Source organism: Aotus nancymaae, unplaced genomic scaffold (genome assembly GCF_030222135.1).
Source record: "Aotus nancymaae isolate 86718 unplaced genomic scaffold, 86718_ANA_hifiasm-v0.15.2.pri h1tg000006l, whole genome shotgun sequence".
Taxonomy (NCBI): Eukaryota; Metazoa; Chordata; class Mammalia; order Primates; family Aotidae; genus Aotus; species Aotus nancymaae.
The window spans coordinates 70,945-95,253 of NW_026988417.1; the positions used below are offsets into that span (position 1 = coordinate 70,945).

Genomic DNA, 24,309 nt, shown 5'->3' on the forward strand with positions numbered 1-24,309 from the left:
CTCATTTCTGGCAACCTGTTTTCAAGTCCCCTCTTGCTGCTAAGAGCTTTCCTTTTGCTTAATAAATCCACTCTGCCTTACTCACTGTCTGGCATCAGTGTGCTCCATTCTTTTTGGTCATGGCACAAGAGTCCGGACCTGGCTGAACTGAGGAGACCACCACACCTTCACCAAACAACAACTGGGAAACCGTGGTCTTCACGTGGATGCTCTCAGCTTGCAGCCACTGCTCTCTTTAGGGGCACTGTCCCATCCCACAGTGAAGCCCGAAGAGAAAAGTTGGTAGAGAGAGGCTGTTCCTTCACTTCCAGCAGAAGAGAGGTGTTCAGGCCCTCACCTCCCTGAGATCAGAGCCCTTATGGCAGCACTCAGTGTGACAGCCATCTGACATATGCAGCTACTGGGTACCTGAAATGTGGCTGGTTTTAAGTAAAATGTGCTGCAAACATAAAATACACAGTGAGTTTAGAAGAGATTTAGGTCAAAAAATACTTTGTTACTAATTATATATTGATCACATATTAAAACAATTTTTTAGATACAATGGTTTAAAAATTATTACAATTTCATTTTTTAAAATTATTTTTGACGTGGATAATAAAAATGGAAAATTCACAAATAGTTAACATTTTATTTTTTAGAGGATTGCTTCCCTCTTCAAATCTCAGGTGTCCTACTCAAAAGACAAGCGGCCAGAGGGGTTATGAAATCTAAAATATTAAAATAATTGTCATTATATTATTTCCATTTGTGAAAAAGTGTGTGCCTGTGCTTCCGTGTGTGTGCGTGCATGTCTGTGTATGCGCGCGCGTGCCTGTGTAAGTATACGTCTGTGTGCACGCTTGCGTGTACTTTATAAGTGGCCCTTACACACCACAAGGTTAAAAATGACCCCTGGGCTGCATCAGTCCAAGCACGGAGAGAGAGCCCTGCCTGAAAGTGCCTGGAGGCCCGAGCCTGACACTCGTGCCTCATTCAGTGGAGTGTATGGCTGCAACTTCTGTCACTCAAGGCCTGAGGGCGGGGATTGGAGTCCTATCCAATCAGAGTGCTGGAGTGACAACTGACCAATCAGGCGAGCAGCCAAAGAGAAGGGGGCGGCTTCCGAAACCTGGCAACGCCTTTTCCTCTGGCTCCTGCCAGGGCGCGGGTTAGGGCCTCACCGCCCTGTTTCCACCTCCTCAGGGAGGCCCGGGTGATTCCGCCACAGCCTCGGCCTCCGTCGCTCTGTGTCCTGCGGGTATCGGATGATTCGTAGCTGAGACTCCGCGACACGCCGAAGCCCAGAAATGGTGAGTGTGCGGGGCGGGGCGTCCCGACGCGGGGGAGGCCTCATCGGAACCGGCGGGAAATGGCGGCGGCGGGACCGCGTCTGCGAGCCGAGTCCCCGCTGCCGCCGCTCAGCCGTCGGTCCTCAGTGCCCTCCGGCGAGGGACCCGGGCTCCCGTCGGTCCCGCACGGCGGCTCTGGCCCAGCCCGCGGCCCCGCAGCTTCCCCGGGCCGTGAGGTGAGGAGCAGCTGAGCGGGAAGACGCCGTCCCGACTTGACCCTGTTCGGAGTCAGATGGAGGCTCCCCGGAAACGTGGCGTTCCTGTGAGCAAACGGGGACTCGTGAACGGGGCGGCCCCGGCCGTGGCTCGTGGTTCGGGGGCTGCCGGCGGGTCTTGAAGGAAAGGCTTTTGTGAGGCGCGTGGGGAAGCGAAGCGCCCGCCCCGACGTTCCCGCCGCCCCCGCCGCCCTGCGCGTCTCCTCCGCGCGGCTGCTCCTGAGGGGCGTCTTCGAACACACCGGCGTGGGCGCGCCCGGCGCTTGGCTGAGCTCCGAGTAGTTCTGCCGCAGGACTGACCCCGAGGAGGGCGTGGGCGCCCTTGGTCTGTAGCGGGCGTTCAGACATGGAGACGCGTGTCCAGAGGCGGGGAGCGGCGTCTGCGGGGGCGGCTGCGGGAAGAGCGCTGAGCTCGTGGGGTCGGCGCCGACTCGGTGGTGTCGTTAGTGAGTTGCTGGACGTCCCGTTGGGGTGGAGCATTGACTGGTGTTGAGCAAACTCCGAACGTTTTCTCTCAGAGGAAAGACACGGCTGTGTCTGGGCTGGAGGGAGCCTCGGCTGGTTTCTGCCCATAAACTGTCCCACTGGGCACTGTCCTGTTCCTCCAGATCTCCTCCCGGGGAGAGAGGGGACTGGGAACTTAGAGGAAAGGAGTTCTGAGAATCATCCCTTCCCTGCACCCTGCTGCCAGTCCCCACCCAATGCTAACCCACTCCTGAGCGCGCCCGCTGGGAATTTGCACGGCCACACCCTTCCCAGGACAGGGTTCTACCCTCAAGAATTGTGCACATGGCAGATTTGCTCCTGCCTTCTGCCAAAAACACACGCAGTGCCCAGAAGACTCCTGGCTCATCGCAACTCCAGACACTGGATATGTAGCAGGAATCTGTTTTCTTCAGCAACTCAGGCTTCTGGACCACCTGATCCTAATGTCTTCTGCCTTTAGGACACAGGAATCAGAGCGTAGCCCTGCCTGGGCCTGTACCTGTAGCACACACCAGTGCTTTAGTTAGTCCTGCCCTGCTCCCACCCATGACTCTTGGTAGCTCCTTTCTTCTGCTTTTTCCTTCCCACAAATTCTCTTTTCTGTGCACACTGTGTTCCCATGTCCATCCTTTAGGTGCCTATGAGAATTCAGATGTTAGTGAGTTCAAGACCATGCCTTTAGGCCTGGCTATTGTAGGAGCAAGCACAAATTAGAAGAGGTTTAATGCTTTCTCTTTAGAATGAGGGAGAAATTTTTGCTCTTCTCCTTTTTCTTAAAGCATTTAGTTTGAGAACTTTTGTATTTAAATATTTTCTCTGCTTCTCTGAAATATTTTTGAATCATTTTAATCCGGTAAATAAGTCATTTGTCTTCTTTGACTCAAAATTGTCTTTATCTGGGACCTAGGAACTATTGTTTGAAATGTAAATAGCAAGAATATACACTCTATTTCACAGTTTCTGTAGGAGACTAGGAGGCTGCCTTCAGCAGATACCTAGCTCCACATTGCAAATCTATATCCTGTCTTTGAATATTAGAAAAAAATTAGAAAACCCAGATGACTTCCCAAATTACAAGGCGAAATTATAATAAACTGTGTATGACAAATGGTGCTTTCAAGGCTTCTACTTGAGAACTTATTATGGTGACTTTCTGTGTTTGCAGTTTCTTAATAGATTGCTTATGACGCACATCACATTTTCGTTTAATTATACGACAGAACATTTTCTTGCAGTTCTGTTATTGTGGAGACTTTTTTTAGAAGTGCAGATGATTTTGCTTTTAGTTGTATTTTCCACACACTAACCGGAATTACCAGATGTTACACACAAAGTGCCATTGAGAAAACGTTCTTTCTCAAGATTTCAATCACAACCAACAGTTGTGCACTCTCCTCCCGGGTTCAAGTGATTCTTCTGCCTCAGGCTCATGAGTAGCTGGGGTTACTGGCATGCACCACCATGCCCAGCTAATTTTGTCTTTTTAGTGGAGACAGAGTTTCTTCATGTTGGTTAGGCTGGGCTCGAACTCCCGACCTCAGGTGATCTGCCTACCTTGGCCTCCCGAAGTGCTGGGATACAGGCATAAGCCACTGCGCTCAACCAGCTTTCTATCAGTATACTCTCTAAAAATATGCTTGTAACTGCTTCTAATTAGAGTGTATATTCAGGGCAACTTTATATTCCAGGATTGCAGCACACATTGATCTCACCTAGAATCTACACATAAAAGCTGGCCTCTGCCTAAGATTCACAAGACGGGGCCAGACTTTGGGTTGAAGATATACAGAAATGTCACAGAAAACATTTTCTGTGTCGTGAGAGATCAACGTAGATATCCTAAGCCGCACTTTCAGAGTGGAGCCCTTTGGGTTTTCCAGATCTGCTGCAGCTGTGTAAGAGGCTTCTGGTGTGAACACAGTCCTGTGGCAGAATCTGTTAAGTGTAAACAAGCACCTTAGCAGTGGGAAGTCAAGACCACTAAATATCCAAGTCTATAATCCCAACTATGCCTTCCTGTGTTTCTGGAGTAGAGTACTTTTGTCCTTCCCCTACCTCAGATTAGTTGATCGGGGACAGGAGATATCACATCCAAATTAAGTTTTTCGTGTGATATTACAGCAAGGGCCTGGTCAAGTATGAGGGCTTCCAGATACTTTAATGAGACATGAATCCACCCTTTGTTCCAGGAGGTCACAGGGACTGCTCTGCTTGGTTTTGGTAGGGACAGGTCAGTATAGCCCATATTTCCATTGCAGCAACAAAAATTGCTGGCATGCTCTCGTTTTTCCTCAGAGTTATAGAATACTTTAGAGAACATTATTGTGTTAAAAGTTATTTTATCAGATAATTCCTGTCAGTCCCATAAGTCAGAACTAGCTCTCTTCTTTCACTTGTAGTCAAATTAAGAACTCTGTCACTTGATAAATATATGTTTTCAGGAACTCTTAACATTCAGGGATGTGGCCGTAGAATTCTCCTCAGAAGAGTGGAAATGTCTGGATCCTGCCCAGCAGAATTTATATAGAGATGTGATGTTGGAGAACTACAGAAACCTGGTCTCCCTGGGTGAGGATAACTTTAATACACAATTCCTAATAATTCCTCAAAGTTTCATTTTATTTCTTTGTAGAATGTCTCTTGGAAGCTTCTGCTTGGCATGAATTTAATTTCAGTTCCTTTCTACAAGAAAAAATTGGTAGTTTGCTGGTGTAAAAAAAATATTTAGGATGTTTCATCATTATATAAACCTTCTGTTTTCTTGAGTTTATTTGTGTCCTTCACTACAGGACAGTAGTAATTCTAGAAATTAAATGATGTAAAATACTGTTTTTTACATCTTAAAATCCAATTTGCCCCACTTATTTTTGACTCAGTAGTACTGGGTAGTGGAACTTATAACCTACAGGTTTAAAATATTTAAATATTCTAAAGATTCTGTCAGGAAACAATTTTTGGATTTTCTAGAATCTTCTATAATTTCTCTGTTCTACTTAACATAGTAATAGGTTGGTAAGTGGAATATCCTCCAGCAATAGTCATGTGAATTTTTTTTTTTTAAATCAGGTGTTGTGATCTCTAATCCAGACCTGGTCACCTATCTGGAGCAAAGAAAAGAGCCCTACAATGTGAAGATACATGAGACAGCAGCCAAACCCCCAGGTAAGTGAGAGTGAATGAAGGAGAGGACACAGGCAAGGGGACCAAAGGTCAATAAGGAAGCGAGGCCTTAAAATGTAGTTTGGGAAGCTCTGCGCCAATGAAAATAATTTCTGAAAAGGCTGCATTTTTTCTTTTATTCACAAGTAGAGTTATCTTCTGTCACATGCTCTTAAATCTTGTAAGTATTTTCTTTTTTTCTTCAGTGATCTCCCTTCAAGTTTACAGGGAGAGCCAATGTCCACTTTCTTATTAAGGGGCTGCATAATCAGACTGCTGTTGCATTACTTTTTAGAGACAATAGAATATTTGTATTAATAAGGAGCTCTATGTTAAGATTTTTTTTGAACTACTGTTTTTGCATCATGCCTAAAATGTGTAAGGTGAGTAGTAGACATAATGGGATTTGGTTTAGAAATCCCAGGAATACCAAGGTCAGGTGTTGCATCTTTTCTGCTTAGTGATTTTTAATCCTGTAGAAGTCACAAATATAATTCTACAAAAATTCATATGCAGCAATTTTATCACAAAAATCAGCATTTTTCCAAATATGAAAAAATATGTTATTTTACTTCAAAATGTCATTTAGAACAAACTGAGATTTGTAATTTAAACTCTATATATTCAGAATTTCAAATTATAATACAGTTTAAAGTACAAGTTTCCAAACTTCGGCTTCCCTGCACCACATTGGAAGAAGATTTATCTTGGACCACACTTAAAATTATTATTATTATTATTATTTTGAGACGGAGTTTCACTCTTGTTACCCAGGCTGGAGTGCAGTGGCGCGATCTCGGCTGACCGCAACCTCCGCCTCCTGGGTTCAGGCCATTCTCCTCCCTCAGCCTCCTGAGTAGCTGGGATTACAGGCATGTGCCACTGTGTCCAGCTGATTTTTTGTATTTTTAGTAGAGACGGGGTTTCACCATATGGACCAGGATGGTCTCAATCTCTTGACCTCATGATCCACCCGCCTCGGCCTCCCAAAGTGCTGGGATTACAGGCGTGAGCCACCACGCCTGGCCCCACACTTAAAATTATTAAATACACAAACAATAATTACAGCTGATGAGCTAGGAAGAAAGAAATAGATTTGTGAATAATTTTTGTGATATCCATCACCACGGATAAGCAAAAATGTTCTCTCACTCAAAGGATTGGATACTATTGGTTTAAAGTACTCGTCTTCTAGATTTCTTTCTTTTTGGGGGTGGGGGCAGGAGGATGGAGCCTCACTCTGTTGCCCAGGCTGGAGTGCAGTGGTGTGACCTCAGCTTGCTGCATCCTCTGTCTTCTCCTGCTTCAGCCTCCCGAGTACCTGGGATTACAGGAACCCACCACCACACCCAGCTAATTTTTTTGTATGTTTAGTAGAGATAGGGTTTCATCGTGTTGGCCAGGCTGGTTTTGTGGTCTGCCCGCCTCAGCCTCCCAAAGTGCTAGGATTACAGGCATGAGCCACTGTGTCCAGCCCACTGTCTAGATTTCTTAAATGCAGTGTGTCTTTAACCAGCTTAAAACATTCCTAAATGTATATTAAACTCTTGTTACCTTATTTCTTAATAACTGTTATCTTATAATTTTGTCTTATTTAGCAGGAAGCCTACTAGGATTCTGTCATTGAGCTATAATCTATATGTAGAAATATGTGTCACACATACGCACATGTATATGAGTCATATGTGTATAGGAAATTCTCACTTAACATTGTTGATAGGTTCTTGGAAAATGTATGTAAAACAACATATTGTTTAAGAAAACTAATTTTACCAGAGTTTAATTGATAAAAACAAGTTATGTTTGAATGGCATATAGCTACATTGTTTCATTTAAAGATGCAGTTTTCAAGAACCTATTTTGAATATTAAGTAAGGACTTACCATACATGTGTGTTTGTGTGATACGGATTTTTCTGATTAATAAAAATTATAAAGCTGTATATTTAATTTATACAGTGTAATGATTTAATATGCATATACATTTTGAAACAATATTGTCAAGTTGATGAACACATCTATTACCTCACATAGATAACCTTTTTTTTTTTTTTTTGTAGTAAGAACACTTAAGGTTTACTGTTGTAGGAAATATATATGTATCTCTGTTCCATTGGTTTTTATATCTGTTTTTATGCACATACCATATTCTTGATTACTATAAACTTTAAATAAAGTTTGAAATTAGAAAGTAGATGCCCCCAGCTTTGTTCTTTCTCAAAAAGAGAAGGTTATTTTAAGTTCTTTAAGATTACACTTAAATTTTACCAATGTGTTTTCTATTACTGAAAAATGCCACAAAAGTTTTGATAGGGATCACATTGAATCTATAGATCACTTTGGATAATATTCCTTGACAGTATTAGTTACCCTGATGGAATGTGTTTTCATTTATTTGTATCTACTTCAATTTCTGTCATCCATATCTTACTGTATTTAGTGTATACATTTTTATCTCATCCTTTACATTTATTTATTTTATTCATGTATTTAAATTTTTTGAGACAGAGTCTCGCTCTGTCACCCAGGCTGGAGTGCAGTGGTGCAATCTCAACTCACTGCAACCTCCGCCTCCCAGATTCAAGCGATTCTCCTGCCTCAGCCTCCTGAGTAGCTGGGATTACAGGCCTGCGCCACCATGCCCGGCTAACTTTTTGTATTTTTAGTGGAGATGGGATTTTGCCATATTGGCCAGGCTGGTTTGGAACTCCTGGCCTCAAGTAATCCGCCCACCTCGGCATCCCAGTGTGCTGGGATTGCAGGCATGAGCCATCATGCTCGGCCCCTTTATATTTATTTTTATTAAGTTTATTATTTTTATACTATTGCAGTTGGAAACTTTCTCTCTTTTTTTAAGGAACTTTGTTGTTACTGTCTGGAAATACAACAAATATTTGTATGTACAGTTAAGTGCAGTGCCTCATTTCTGTAATCCCTGCACTTTCAGAGGCTAGAGGCCAAGGAAGGTCAATCACCTGAACACAGGAGTTTGAGATGAGCCTGGGCAGCAGAGTGAGACCCTGTTTCAAACAAAAAATCCCATAAGTATTTGTATGTCGATTATTTATCCTGATACCTTAATGAATGCATTTATTAGTTCAGTTTTTGTTGTTTTACTCTAGGGTTTTATTTATATCCATGATCCTATTATCTACAAACTAACATTTTTACTTTTATTCTAAGCTGGAGAGCTTTGTTATTTTCCTTGCCTAATTGTTCTGATACAAACTTTCAGTAATATGTTAAGATAGAAGCTGTGGCCCTGGAGGGATGCTTGCAGATCTTGGCCTCAGTTGTGGTCCCTGAAACAGCCCCATGTTTGTACATTTGAAGGATCTAACAACTCTTACAGTTTCTATAAACTACTTTTGGCAGGTAAGGATCTCCTTTTGTTTTGTTTTGAGACACAGTCACTATCGCCCAGGCTGGAGTGCAGTGACACAATCTTGGCTCACTGCAACCTCTACCTCCCGGATTCTAGCGATTCTCCTGCCTCAGCCTCCCGAGTAGCTGGGATTACAGGCGTGCGCCACCATGCCCAGCTAATTTTTGTATCTTTAGTAGAGACGGGGTTTCACCATGTTGATCAGGCAGGTCTCAAACTCCTGACCTTGTGATCCTCCCATAGTGCTGGGATTGTAGGTGCAAGCCACCGTGCCCAGCCGTAAAGATTTCCTTTTGTTGGGTCCCCAGGCTGATGAGATTACCTCTGGGGTTGCTGAGAAGGGTCATAGCTGGGTCACAAGGGTGCTACTGGTTCTGCTGTGGGGTCTGCCTTTGATGGTTGTGTTACCAGATGTAGGGTCCAGCCCTACTAGAGTTGTGGGGTGTCTCCTATCGCTGTGCTGAGGTACTGGATCCGAGAAATAAGGAGACAGGACACCGAAGGACTGGATAGGAGCAGCTGGGCTCGGTGGGGACGGCCAACACTACCTACAAGCGGAGACAGGCGAGGCCCCAAGCGTCCAGGCGCATCTGTATTTATTAGGTACAAGTCAGGGGGAAGGGTAGTGAGTGACGTTGTCTTAAGGATAGTGTTAGGGTCAATGTAGTCATGTGTGCGATAAGCAAAGGGTCCACCCCAATTAGGTCACCGAGATAAGGAGGTGGTCAGAGTGCAGCAATGGGTCCACCCCTAAGGAGGTGGGCAGTGCACAGTACAGAGGGTGCAGTGTGCAAAATCTCTTATCTAAGGGCAGGCTACTTCTAAGAATTTCTGTAGGAGGATGCTCTGAGTCAGCACAGTAGCAACAGAGCTGACAGGATCTACAGCCACCTGCAGGCTGCTACTAAGGATTTCTATAGGAGAATGCTTTGAGTCAGCACAGTGGCAAGAGAGCTGACAGGGTGTACAGCCACTTAGGTGCAATTATGCAGGAGGGGTTTTAAGCCCTCAGACCTACATGGGATTGCCAGCCTGAGGCCAGCTTTCCACAAGACTGGACACAAGTTACTACCGCTCCCTTTCAGGAGGAGTGTCTCTTGCTCCAAGCCTGTCATACAGCAGGTATCTTTACAATACTGAACGCTGACGCCTGGGCTGCCCTGCCATGTAGCGCATGCCCTTTCAGGCAGGACACTACCACCTGGGTCATTGATTCTTGTCCTGGTGTGGCTGTTTTTCCCTAGTTCATGCTCTGCAATGTGTCTGCTCTAGACATTCCTCTAGCTATAAACTGAGATATGATTATCTATGAAGAGATTATATATAAAGGGAAATAAATGAGCAGTAAGATATTCTTCAGACACTAATTGTGCCGGGGATCTGCTTAACTCTCCTTCCTCGGTGCCCAGAATGGGGGTTTCCCACACCAGAGATTTGGACAGTTACGGATTCTTTCTGGGCCCTGGAAAGATTAAATATCATTGAGGACATTAATCTACATGGCAGGCAGTAGGGTCGAGTTTTGAAGTTTGTCTGCACATGATAGGCAAAATACCATGTGTATGAATGGGATTGGCTTCTACTGACTACCTGGGAACAGTTTTCACAGGTCTCTCTGTGGGTCCCTGAGTGTGTACAGCTGGCCATTGACTGTGGCTGTGAGGGCTAGAACTGAGTCACAGGGCTGCTTCAGGGACCACAGCTGAGGCCAAGATATGCAGACCTGCCTCCAGGGTCATGGCTGGGTGTGTTCTCCTGCAGGTCTCTTGATAGAAAGGACCACTTTTAGATTATAGCTGAGAGGAGTTAGACAGAGGTTGCAGAACTGCTTCAGAATCCTCAGTAAGACCAAGCCTGGTGCACCATTTCCTTGTCCGTAGCCTTGTCTATGGGCTCTTGAGTTGGACACCTGGGTGAGGGCCTGCTTTCCCCAATAACCCTTTTGATCTTTGGCCTCACTGAGGTTTCACAACCCTAACCATAGGCAAGCACCTTTCTACTTCTGTTTTCTACAGGTTTACTACTTAAAACATCTTATATAAATGGAATCATACACTGTCACTTTTAGTGTCTTAGTTCGCTTACAATAATGGCTTTGTCGTGTTTCCAGTGGGGAGAAAAGGAGGAAGCAGGGAGTGGGGCGGTTGGGTGGGGGGACCTGCCGCGGCTGCTGCCACCACCGCCTCTGCTCGTGGCGTGGGAAAGGAGATGTGAGTCCTGGGTGCGAGCCGGCGGTGTCACCACTGAGGGAGGGTCGGTGGTGGGAGGGCGATGGCGAATTTAGATAAACTCAACATCGACAGCATCATCCAACGGCTGCCGCAAGTGAGAGGGTCCAAGCCTGGTAAGAATGTCCAGCTTCAGGAGAATGAAATCAGAGGACTGTGCTAAAGTCTCATGAGATCTTTCTCAGTCAGCCTATCCTACTAGAACTTGAAGCACCACTCACAATATGTGGTGACATCCATGGGCAATGCTATGATTTGCTGCGACATTTTTGAGTACAGTGGTTTCCTGCCAGAAAGCAACTACCTGTTTCTTGGGGACTATGTGGACAGGGGAAAGCAGTTACTGGAGACAATCTGCCTCTTACTGGCCTACAAAATCAAATATCCTGAGAATTTTTTTCTTCTCAGAGGGAACCATGAATGTGCCAGCATCAACAGAATTTGTGGATTTTATGATGAATGTAAAAGAAGATACAACATTAAACTATGGAAAACTTTCACAGACTGTTTTAACTGTTTACCGATACCAGCCATTGTGGATGAGAAGATTTTCTGCTGTCATGGAGGTTTATCACCAGATCTTCAATCTATGGAGCAGATTCGGCAAATTATGTGACCAACTGATGTACCACATCCAGGTCTTCTTTGTGATCTTTTGTGATCTGACCCCGATAAAGATGTCTTAGGCTGGGGTGAAAATGACAGAGGAGTGTCTTTCACATTTGGTGCAGAAGTAGTTGCAAAATTTCTCCATAAGCATGATTTGGATCTTATATGTAGAGCCCATCCAGTGGTTGAAGATGGATATGAATTTTTTGCAAAGAGGCAATTGGTCACTTTGTTTTCTGCACCCAATTATTGTGGAGAGTTTGACAGTGCAGATGCCATGATGAGTGTGGACGAAACACTAATGTGTTCTTTTCAGATTTTAAAGCCTGCAGAGAAAAAGAAGCCAAATGCCACGAGACCTGTAACACCTCCAAGGGGTATGATCACAAAACAAGCCAAGAAATAGACGTCATTTTGACACTGCCTAGTTGGGACTTGTAACATAGAGTATATAACCTTCATTTTTAAGACTGTGATGTGTACTGGTCAGCTTGCTCAGATCTGTGTTTATGGGGGCCCTTCCTTCCATTTTTGATTTAGTGAATGGCATTTGCTGGTTATAACAGCAAATGAAAGACTTCACTCCAAAAAGTGTTTTGTATTTTAATTCTCTATTCCTTTTGCAAACAATTTTAATGATGGTGTTAAAGCTGTACACCCCAGGACAGTTTATCCTTTCTAAGGGGTAAGTGTACAAATGATCTTTTTTTAATTCAGTACAACCTATAATCATGTAAATGCTCATTTTATTTAGGACATAAAGAGAGCCCTAGGGTGCTCTGAATCTGTACTTGTTCTTGTCATAAAATGCATACTGTTGATACGAACCACTGTGAACATTTTTTATTTGAGAATTTTGTTTCAAAAGGACTCCTTTTTCCTCTCATTGTCTTGTTATGTACAAACTAGTTTTTATAGCTATCAACATTAGGAGTAACTTTCAACCTTGCCAGCATCACTGGTATGATGTATATTTAATTAAAGCACACTTTTCCCCTACCATATACTTAAAATGATGATTAAAGCCATTCTTTTAAATATTTGTGACTCTTTCCTAAAGCCAAAGTTTCTGTTGAATTATGTATTGACACACTCCTAAGTACAAGGTGGTATGGTTGGGTACACATGCTACCTTCTTGGGGATTCAAAAACATGTTTTTGATTTTGAATAGCAATTAGTGATACAGTGCTGTTTAAGCTACTAATGACTAAAAGTAATAACATTTTGTATAATTTCCATGTAGTCTATTCATTAAGTAATCTTTTTACAGTTACATCACGCCTGAACCCGTCCATTCAGAAAGCTTCAAATTATAGAAACAATACTGTTCTATACGAGTGACCGATTATTCTTTCTTTGGCCTACATTCTTTATTCTGCGGTGAAGTTGAGGCTTATGAGTTGAAACAAAGGATCTAACCAGTTTATACAGAACTCACAGTATCTATCTATGACTTTTTTAAACCAAGATCTGTTAAAAAAGAAATGTTTCAACAGATGACCGTGTACAGTACCATGTGGTGAAAATGAATTCAGACTTACTAAATGATGAACTTGTTAAAAATAAATAAATAATGGCTTTAAGATTTATCCTTGGCCGGGCGCGGTGGCTCACGCCTATAATCCCAGCACTTTGGGAGGCCGAGACAGGTGGATCACGAGGTCAAGAGATCGAGACCATCCTGGTCAACATGGTGAAACCCCGTCTCTAATAAAAATACAAAAATTAGCTGGGCATGGTGGCGCACGCCTGTGGTTCCAGCTACTCGGGAGGCTGAGGCAGGAGAATTGCTTGAACCCGGGAGACGGAGGTTGCAGTGAGCCGAGATCGCGCCATTGCACTCCAGCCTGGGTAACGAGCGAAACTCCGTCTCAAAAAAAAAATATAGCTTTATAGATTTGAATTTCTCATTTAAATCTTTATTTGTGATTGAGTTTCTATATCATAAGAGGTAGGGGGCCTAGGTTAGTTTTGTTTTTTTTAATTATCGTGTGGATAACTAATGTTTCTAGTACCATCTATTGAAAAGACTCTTGTTGTTTTTGTTTTTATTTTTCCAGATATGTGTTCTGTGGACATCTTTGTTAAAAATCACTTGGCTCTAGGTTCGTGAATTTATTGCTGGGCTCACTGGATACTTTGATATATCTCTATTTTTATGCCAATGTTATGCTGTTTTGCTTATTATAACTTTATAGTATATTTTGGAGTCAGGTAGTGCAGTGCCTCCAGCTTTGTTTGTTTTGCTCATGATTACTTTGGCTATCTGGGGGTGTTTGGTTGTTCTTTAGACATTTTAAGCTAGTTTTTTTCATTTCTTTGAAAACAGTCATTTCTTTGGTATTTTGATAGAGATTGCATTGAATCTGTAGATCACCTTGAGTAGTATGGCCACTTAAGTTTGCTGCTAGACATCTTTATTTTTTATTGTGGATGCAGAAGCAGCATTGGGCAAAATTGAACATGTCTTTCTGATTTTAAGAACTCAACAAATTAGGTATAGATGGTATATACCTCAACACAATAAAGGCAGGCCGTATATGACAGATTGATGGCTGATATCATACTGGACAGGAAAGAGCAGAAAACTTTATTTTTTAATTTTTTTATTTTACTTTAAGTTCTAGGGTACATGTGCAGAATGTACAGGTTTGTTACATAAGTATACATGTGCTATAGTGGTTTGCTGCACCTGTCAACTCATTGTCTAGGTTTTAAGCCCTGCACGCATTAGGTATTTGTCATAATGCTCTCCCTCCTCTTGCCCCCCATGCCCCCAGTAGGCCCTGGTGTGTGATGTTCCCCTCCCTGTGTCCATGTGTTCTCATTGTTCAACTCCCACTTATGAGTGAGAACATGTGGTGTTTGGTTTTCTGTTCCTATGTTAGTTTGCTGAGAATAATGGTTTCTGGCTTCATCCATGTCCTTGCAAAAGACATAAACTCAATCCTTTTTATGGCTGCAATAGCAGAAAACTTTTTATCTGAGATCTGGAACAAGATAAGGATGTTTTCATTTTATATTAAAATTGTGTATGACAATATTTCACTGTGTACGCTGTGTGGAAGCACAAGTCAAATATGGATCAGTGATATGTCCATTTCCAATGTAAGAGTCTCTGTTTATCTGCATGCATATTGTTCCTTATTGTTTATGAGTTGTATACTTGGTTTTTTTTAATACAAAGGTGACTTTGCACTGCCTAGGTGAGTCATCATTGAAATTCTTCTAACTTTTTCCTCCATTTATTTATAAATCTATGGTTTTAACCATCTTCCCACTGTGTCTGTTTTAGCTATTCTTTTTTTTTTTTTTTTTTTTTTTTTGATGGAGTCTTGCTCTCTCGCCAGGCTGGCGCGCAGTGACGCAATCTCAGCTCACTGCAGCCTCCGCCTCCCGGGTTCAAGCGATTCTTCTGCCTCAGCCTCCTGAGTAACTGGGACTACAGCTGTGTGTCACCACACCGGCTAATTTTTATATTTTTAGCAGAGATAGGGTTTCATCATGTTGGCCTAGATGGTCTCAATCTCTTTGACCTCGTGATCCGCCCACCTTGGCCTCCCAAAGTGCTAGGATTACAGGCATGAGCCACCGCACCCAGCCTTAGATATTTTAATTGTCATCAAAACACATAAACTTTATAATCTTAAATAATTTTAAATATTCAGCTTAATCATATATTGATGTTATTCACTGTATCTAAAATATGTTTATCTTGCAAAGCTAACACCCGATACACAAACAACTACCTTTTCTGTTTTTTGGCCCTTTACAAAAACAACTCTGTTTTCTATTTTAGAGTCAAACTGCTTTAGATATCTCATGTGAGTTGATTCATATAGTTTCTCTCTCTTCCTGGTTGGCTTCATGTTGCACAGTGTCATCAAGATTTATCCTTATTATACATGTTACAATATTTTTTGCTTTTTACACACTGGAGTAATCTTTTATTATTTCAATATCTATCAGTTTATGTAGTGAGAGAAATTTGCATGGCTTTCATTTATTTGCTTTCAGTAACAATGCTACAATAATTATGAGTGTACAAATTACTCTTCATGTGACCATATGTACGAGAGTGTATATTTTTGCTGGATTTTATATTGATCTAGCTGTTCAGCTGTATACCCATACCAATTTTTTTTTAATTCTTTAGCTTTATATGTGTTTTGATATGAGCTATGGTGCTGCCAACATTGTTTCTCTTTTTAAAGATTGTTAAATGCTTCACTGTCCTTTGAAATTTTGTATAACTTGGGGGTTGCTATTTCTATTTCTTTAAAAATTTAATTAAAAACTTGACAGATTGCATTTAATGTGCAGATTACATCTAACAGTCTAGATATCTTCATAATATTAATTATTTGAAACTTTGAATAAGAGCATGCTGAGGAGTATGGTGTTTAGTTTCTATAAATATGTCAATTTTTTAGTTTTCTTTGTTAAGACAGAGTTCTGCTCTTGTTGGCCAAGCTGGAGTGCAATGGCGGGATCTCAGCTAACCACAGTCTCCACCTCCCGAAGCTGTATATGACAAATGATTCTCCTGCCTCAGCCTCCCTAGGAACTGGTATTATAGGCAGGCGCCACCATGCCCAGCTAATTTTGTATTTTTAATAGAGACAGGGTTTCTCCATGTTGGTCAGGCTGGTCTTAAACTCCCAACCTCAGATGATCTGCCTGCCTCAGCCTCCCAAAGTGCTGGGATTACAGGCATGAGCCACTGCACCTGGCCAGTTTTCTTTTCTTTTTCTTTTTCTTTCTTTTTTTTTTGGTTGTTTGTTTGTTTGTTTGTTTGAGACAGAGTTTTGCTCTTGTTGCCCAAACTGGCATGCAGTGGTGCAATCTAAGCTCACTGCAACTTCCGCCTCCTGGATTCAAGCAATGCTCCTGCCTCAGCCTCCCCGGTACCTGGGATTACAGGCATGTACCACCACACCCAGCTAGTTTTGTATGTTTACTAGAGACAGGGCTTCTCCATATTGATCAGTCTGGTCTCAAACTCCCGACCTCAGATGATCTGCCTGCCTCAGCCTCCCAAAGTGCTGGGATTACAGGCATGAGCCAGCATGCCTGGCCCAAGTTTTCTCTTTTTAATTAATTTCTATTCTCATTCCAGTTTGATCATTAAACGTAATTTGTAAATTTTCGATTTTAAAAAATTTGTTAAGACTTTTTTGTGGGGGGGAAGGAAAGAAAAATAGACTTTTTTGTGGCCTAACAGATTCAAGGAGAATATTGTATGAGCTATTCATATTCAGAAGGATATGTATTCTGCTGTTGTTGAAGAGTGTTCTCTACAATTCTGTTTGGTGTAATTGTTTTATACTGCTTCCAGTCTTCTATTCCCTTATGAATATTCTGTCTTTTTTGATTATTCATTATATAAATTGAGGTATTAAAATATCTTACTATAATTATATTGCTCTCTATGTCTTGCTTTACTTCTGTCAGTATTTGCTTTGTATATTTGGAACCCTAATGTAAGACACACACACACACACTAATATAGGGTATACAAACATTTTTCAGGGGTTCCAAGTCAACATTTTTATAATAGTTTAATGTTCTTCTTTGTTACTTATGAGCCTTTAGTTAAAATATATTTTATGAAATAGGACAGTTTTTGACTTAAGATGTACTTTGAGTAATATGATTTTGACCCTCTTCTATTTTGTTATTTGCCTCAAGTTTTTCTTCTTTCATCTTGCCTTTTTCAGTCTCCTTTAATCATTAGATCTCAAGTGACTCTTACAGGAAAGCAAGTTGTATCTTGCTTTTTGATTTCTTAAATTATTTGGTGCACATATTTCGAATGGAAAGTTTACTTCATAAATATTTAAATAATTTGCTGAAATAGGCTTTATTCATGTTATTGTTTTACTTGATTATTATATCTTTGTCCCTTATTATTTTTCTGTCTTTTGTGTCCTTTTGATTTTTGTATTGATAGATTTTTGCTTCTTATTTTTTTACGTATCTATACAGATACTTACTTTGTGGTATCTTGGAAAATACATAAAATTTCTCAAAGTATAAACTTCAGTTGCATTTGAAAATTCTTCCTCGTTACATCTGCCCTTGACTTTGTTATTAATGTTACTAATTATATTTTTACGTTGTGTATTTATTAACAGATCATGGTGAGTGGTTTATGAACATTTTTATGCTCTTTAAAATTTTAGAGAATAATTAAAATGTTTTCTGAACTATCATGATAATGGTACAGAACCTTACGTTTGTGTATGTGCATGTCTTTACCAGAAAGTTATGTATTTTCATATGATTATGTTTTCTTGCATCATACTGTTTTCAGTGGAAGATACTTTTCTTCAGCATTTCTTTTGTAACGCAGGTATTGTGCTAACATACTTTTTCAATATTTGGTTCTCTTGAAAGTGCTCTACTTTTTCTTCATTTTTAGAACAGTTCGGCTGGTTGTATTATTCCCACTTAGAAGCTATCTTTCAGCATTTTAACTATATCATAATTCCCTCTTGTCTAAAAAAAAAAATTGTTGACAAATTCAATGACTATCTAAGAGCGCAGTTATAAATGACACATCACTTTTATCTTGTAGCTCCTAAGATTCTCTTTCTTTGACTTTCAAAACTTTGCTTATATGTGTACCTTTTTGTTGTTGTTTGGAGACGGAGTTTCGCTCTCGTTACCCAGGCTGGAGTGCGATGGCGTGATCTCGGCTCACCGCAACCTCAGCCTCCTGAGTAGCTGGGATTACAGGCACGTGCCACTGTGCCCAGCTAATTTTTTTTATTAGTAGAGACGGGGTTTCACCATGTTGACCAGGATGGTCTCGATCTCTTAACCTCGTGATCCACCCGCCTCGGCCTCCCAGAGTGCTGGGATTACAGGCTTGAACCACCGTGCCCGGCCATATGTGTACCTTTTTATAGATCTGTGTATGTATCCTAGTTGAAGTTTGTTGAACTTCTTCACTTTTTACATCCTTCTCTTTTGAAAATTTCTGTCATTATTTTTGTATTTTTCACCTCCACAGTTTGTTTTTTTTATTTTTAATGTTTTCATTGATAGTCTTATTTTTCTTGTTATATTTACTTGTATGTGTTCCCATTTAGCTCACTGAGCATTATTCAGGTTAAATTTTTAAAATTTGTACATCTTCATTTTTTATGGTTGTTTTCTGAAAAGTTTTAAATTTTTTAATTAGGCCATGTTGCCCTAATATTTTGTATATATTGTAATATTTGCTATTTGAACATTAACAAAAAGCTGTTTGTCACAATATTTACAGTGTTGCTTTGTCCTGACATAATCTGAATCCAGTTGTCTTTGCTGGAGACAATGGGAGCCTCTCATACATGTTCTAAGGATGTGTCTTGTCTGGAATTTTATGTTTATTGTTCAGTTTAAAGGGTTTGATCATGTTTCTTCTTAACAGTCTCTAATCACTATTCTACCCATTCCCTGTATTTAATACTGCAGTCTGCTTCTGAAACATTTGGTCTTAACAGACTCAAGCTATTCTTCCAAAGTACACCACCATTTCTCTCAGCTGTCTCTCTCACTGGAGACAGAAACCAGATTTTGTAAAGACCGCCACAAACGAGAAGTAAGGATATTTGCGTCAGTATTTTTCTTCTAAGTAAAAAGTTAGGAGTTGAAAGTTTACTCCTATAGGCACAGTACTATATTGGGGAGGAGAAAGAGCTGTGGTGGGTAAATGTAACAGACTTTCCTTGCTGTTCATGTGGTTCTTGGCATTGTGCTTACCCGAGGCATTCCATACAATTAACTCATTTAAAAATTTTGCAACAAGGCATTTTGGTCAGTATATTTTTGTTACAATTACATGTCTATGAAGAAATTATAACCTGTGATACTTTGTTATGCCAGCTTACTAATGTAGTTTGTATACGTTTTATATATTAGATTCATAAAGTATATTCATATGAATCTAGTAAGTGGGATAATTTATTTTTTTTTATTTCAGCTACGTGTTCTCCTTTCACCCAAGACCTTTCACCAGTTCAGGAGATAGAAGATTCATTCCATAAACTTATACTGAGAAGATGTGAGAAATGTGGACATGAGAATTTACGATTAAGAAAAGACTATAAAAGTGTGAAGGAGTGTAAGGTGCAGAAAGGAGTTTATAATGGACTTTACCAATGCTTGTCAATTTCCCAGAGCAAAATATTCCAGTGTAATACATGTGTTGAAGTTTTTAGTAAATTTTCAAATTCAAACAAACAGACAAAACACACTGGAGAGAAACCCTTTACATGTACAGAATGTGGCAGATCATTTTACAGGTCACACCTAACTCAACGTACAGGAATTCATGCTGGAGAGGAACCCTGCAAATGTGAAAAATGTGGCAAAGCCTTTAATAGGTCCACATCCCTTACTAAACATAGGAGAGTTCATACTGGAGAGAAACCCTACACATGTGAAGAATGTGGCAAAGCCTTTAGACGGTCCACAGTGCTGAATGAACATAAGAAAATTCATACTGGAGAGAAACCTTACAAATGTGAAGAATGTGGCAAAGCCTTTACACGGTCCACAACGCTGAATGAACATAAGAAAATTCATACTGGAGAGAAACCCTACAAATGTAAAGAATGTCGCAAAACCTTTAGATGGTCCACAAGCCTGAATGAACATAAGAATATTCATACTGGAGAGAAACCCTACACATGTAAAGAATGTGGCAAGGCCTTTAGACAGTCCAGAAGCCTGAATGAACATAAAAATATTCATACTGGAGAAAAACCCTACACATGTGAAAAATGTGGCAAAACTTTTAACCAATCCTCAGGCCTTATTATACACAGGAGCATTCATTCTGAACAAAAACTTTACAAATGTGAAGAATGTGGCAAAGCCTTTACTTGGTCCTCATCTCTTAATAAACATAAGAGAATTCATACTGGAGAGAAACCCTACACATGTGAAGAATGTGGCAAAGCCTTTCATAGGTCCTCACACCTTGCTAAGCATAAGAGAATTCACACTGGAGAGAAACCCTACAGATGTGAAGAATGTGGCAAAGCTTTTAACCAATCCTCCACGCTTATATTACACAAGAGAATTCATTCTGGGCAAAAACCTTACAAATGTGAGGAATGTGGCAAAGCCTTTACACGGTCCACAACTCTGAATGAACATAAGAAAATTCATACTGGAGAGAAACCCTACAAATGTAAAGAATGTGGCAAAGCCTTTATATGGTCCACAAGCCTGAATGAACATAAGAATATTCATACTGGAGAGAAACCCTACAAATGTAAAGAATGTGGCAAAACTTTTAACCAAGCCTCAGGCCTTATTATACACAGGAGCATTCATTCTGAACAAAAACTTTACAAGTGTGAAGAATGTGGCAAAGCCTTTACTCGGTCCACAGCCCTGAATGAACATAAGAAAATTCATTCTGGAGAGAAACCCTACAAATGTAAAGAATGTGGCAAAGCCTATAACTTATCCTCAACACTTAATAAACATAAGAGAATTCATACCGGCGAGAAACCCTTCACATGTGAAGCATGTGGCAAAGCCTTCAATTGGTCCTCATCCCTTACTAAACATAAGATAATTCATACTGGAGAGAAATTCTACAAATGTGAAGAAGGTGGCAGAGCTTTTACTCGGCCCTCAACCCTTACTGTCCACAAGCGAGTTCATACTGGCAAGGAACGGATTTGATAACACAGTTGAATGACATTGCTAAGTAATTTTTTCTTCCAATGTCTTTAAAGAAATAAATTCAAGAATATTGTTCCCATATGATTACTTTGTATTCTTTTTTATTTTAGTTAAAATTATTTTTAAAAATTTTTGTAGGTACATAGTATGTGTATATATTTATGGCATATATGGGTTGTTTTGATAGGACATACCACATGTAATTATCACATCAGAGTAAATGAGTTATTTATCACAAGCATTTATTTGTATTACACACAATCCAGTTATACAATTTATTTATTTTGAGATGGAGTCTCGCTCTTGTCACCCAGACTGGAGTGCGATGGCACAATCTGGGCTCCTTGCAATCTCCACCTGCCGGGTTCAAGCAATTCTACTGCCCCAGCCTCCTGAGTAGCTGGGACTACAGACAGGCACCACCATGCCCAGCTAATTTTTTGCATTTTTAGTAAAGATAGGGTTTCATCATGCTGGCCAGACTGGTCTCAATCTCCTGACCTTGTTACCCACCCACCTTTGCCAACAAAATGCTGGGATTACAGGCATGAGCCACTGCACCCAGTCACTTTATTTGTAATTTTATAATTTTTTTTTTTTGCTTGTTATTTTATGATTATAGTATATCAGTATAATTGTAATTCACACATTTCTGTGTCATGAATGCTTTAAAAAAATGTTCCATGGCTCATGGGCGTGCAGTCCCAGCTACTCGGGAGGCAGAGGCAGAGGAATTACTTGAACGCAGGAGGCAGAGATTGCAGGGAGCTGAGATCACACCACTGCACTCCAGCCTGGCGACAGAGCAAGGCTCCATCTCAAAAAAAAAAAGTTCCATGTTTTTCTTTGAACATGTAGCATCTCTTCTTGCAAACAAATAGATGCTTAATTTACATGGAGTTAAATATGTAAATATATTACTCTAAAGATAAAACTTAGATGTAAGAATTATGGAGCAAGCAGTTGTGTCTGTGTGAGAATTTCTATCTTTTTTCCAAAGAAAATAGCAATACTGGAACAAAGAAGGTTATTTTAGTAAGGTGAATAATTTACTAGAAATCTAGAAACCTAAAGCATTCTGAAATCAAATCTGTATTTTCTTAATTACTGTAATATTTAATGATCATTGTTGAGACTCCCTCAAGCAAATTCTACTTATGTGTCTGTTACTCATTCTAGAGCTATAATTTGCTTCTTACATTTTTTTTGTTTTGTTTTTACTTCATGAAGTATTTATTATGTGAGCTGGTCAGAAATTATAATTTTTTTATAAAATTTAGTAGTGCACACAAAATTTTTAAATGGAAATTCACATTTCTTGTATTAAGTTTTAGAACATTTCATTTTATTGCTTGAATAATTGTATATGAACGTGTATCCTTTCACTTTTTAAAAATGACATAAATGAGTTTATCGTGCCAATTGTTCAGGTAAGTACTGGGAAAACTTTGTAATTCATAGGATGTTTTGATACATAATTATACTAAACATAAGAAAGTACTGGGTGTGTAATAGATGCTCCGTAATTAGCCACAAGTATTCTTTCTGGAGTTCATAGCTCCAAGTAAGAGATTGAAAATATCTATGGTGAAGAAATGGCAGTCTGCACGTGGAGAGATCTGTTCCCAGGCTGCAAAACTGACTGATTGTGAACTTAAAGAGAATTTCTGCTTTTCTAATTATCTTTTTGTGATGTGTTTTCTCCTAGCTATGTATGCCTCACAGCCCTTCCTTTTTGTTTTATGGCTACAGTTTCCTCACTGTTCTCTTTATGCCATGTAATTTCATACGGACTTTCTGCGTTCTGATTAGAAGTTTGAAATATTTTAATGTGGTAAATTGTTTTTAACTCGAGTGTTTGAGGTTATTTATAGCTTGTCAATGCAATATTTAGATCGCTAAATTGAGATAAGTCATTTATTGTCCACAGGGGCATTCGTGGAACACAAAGTGAAATACCAGGAGCTGGTTCTGGAGTTTTGGAGGGCAACCCCAGGCCCCAGTGTGGGTCCCAGCCTCTGGCACACTGGTACATGCCCAAAGTACCCCTCAGGTCACCACCACTCTCATCAGGGCCCTTGCTGCTATCATTGTTACAATCTGTGCCTGCAGTCCCCTGGTGCCTGCTCCAGGGCAGATGACTTTGCTCCCAGCATTCACACCTTTTTATTCCATCTGTGCAGGAGCACTTTATAATTCTGAATCTGTTTTAAAAATCATTTTACTTGAGCTAGCTCATATAAAAGGAATTACATACTCTTTGTCACTATGTTTTTGATATATTTCACTGAACATTGATGTCTTGAAGTTTTATGCTTGTTGTAGCATGTGCATGATTTGCTTTCTGAAGGTACAGCCATATTCCATTGCATGCATATGCCATGTGGTAACCATTTATCAGAAACCTTAAGTAGCCTTCACCTTTTTTTTCCGGGCAGGGGGGGTGCTCTTAAAAACGTGTGCAGGCCAGGCACACTGGCCTATACCTGTAATCCCAGCAGTTTGGGAGGCCAAGGCAGGTGCATCACCTGGGGTTGGGAGTTCAATACCAGCCCACCAACATAGAGAAATCCCACCTCTATTAAAAATACAAAATTAACTGGGCGTGGTGGTACATGCCTGTAATTCCAGCTACTCAGGAGGCCGAGGTAGGAGAATCACTTGAACTTGGGAGGCAGAGGTTGCGGTGAACTGAGATCACATTATTGCACTCCAGCCTGGGCAACAAGAGCGAAACTTCGTCTAAAAAAAAAGTGTGGGCTGCGTGCGGTGGCTCACGCCTGTAATCCCAGCACTTTGGGAGGCCGAGGCGGGTGGATCACGAGGTCAAGAGATCGAGACCATCCTGGTCAACATGGTGAAACCCCGTCTCTACTAAAAATACAAAAAATTAGCTGGGCATGGTGGCGCGTGCCTGTAATCCCAGCTACTCGGGAGGCTGAGGCAGGAGAATTGCCTGAACCCAGGAGGCGGAGGTTGCGGTGAGCCGAGATCACGCCATTGCACTCCAGCCTGGGTAACAAGAGCGAAACTCCGTCTCAAAAAAAAAATGTGTGCAATTTTCTATTCTATTCCAGGTCCTGCTTTGCAAATACATAGATTCCCAGAAGTGGGATTGTTGGATTGTATAATAATTTCTTTTATCTTTTTTTCTTGGATTGTATAATGTCTTCTTTCTTTTGGATTGTATAATAATTTCTTTCTTT

The 24,309-nt window shown here is 40.7% G+C and overlaps 1 protein-coding gene and 1 pseudogene across 2 annotated transcripts; both read left to right on the plus strand.

The window, feature by feature from the left end:
- Positions 1-1,149: 1,149 nt before the first annotated feature.
- LOC105732209 (zinc finger protein 595) lies at positions 1,150-23,707 on the plus strand. 2 transcript variants are annotated; one of them, XM_064365006.1, is made up of 4 exons: positions 1,150-1,292; positions 4,474-4,600; positions 5,099-5,194; positions 19,386-23,707. In XM_064365006.1, exons 1-4 carry the CDS (start codon positions 1,290-1,292, stop codon positions 21,101-21,103), a joined length of 1,944 nt encoding a protein of 647 aa, XP_064221076.1. In that variant the 5' UTR covers positions 1,150-1,289; the 3' UTR covers positions 21,104-23,707. The 2 variants fall into 2 exon arrangements, with proteins under 2 accessions (XP_064221076.1, XP_064221071.1); XM_064365001.1 differs by lacking the exons at positions 1,150-1,292; positions 4,474-4,600; positions 5,099-5,194 and adding an exon at positions 13,293-13,518.
- Positions 10,812-12,984, plus strand: LOC105732208 (serine/threonine-protein phosphatase PP1-gamma catalytic subunit-like; annotated as a pseudogene).
- Positions 23,708-24,309: the final 602 nt, after the last annotated feature.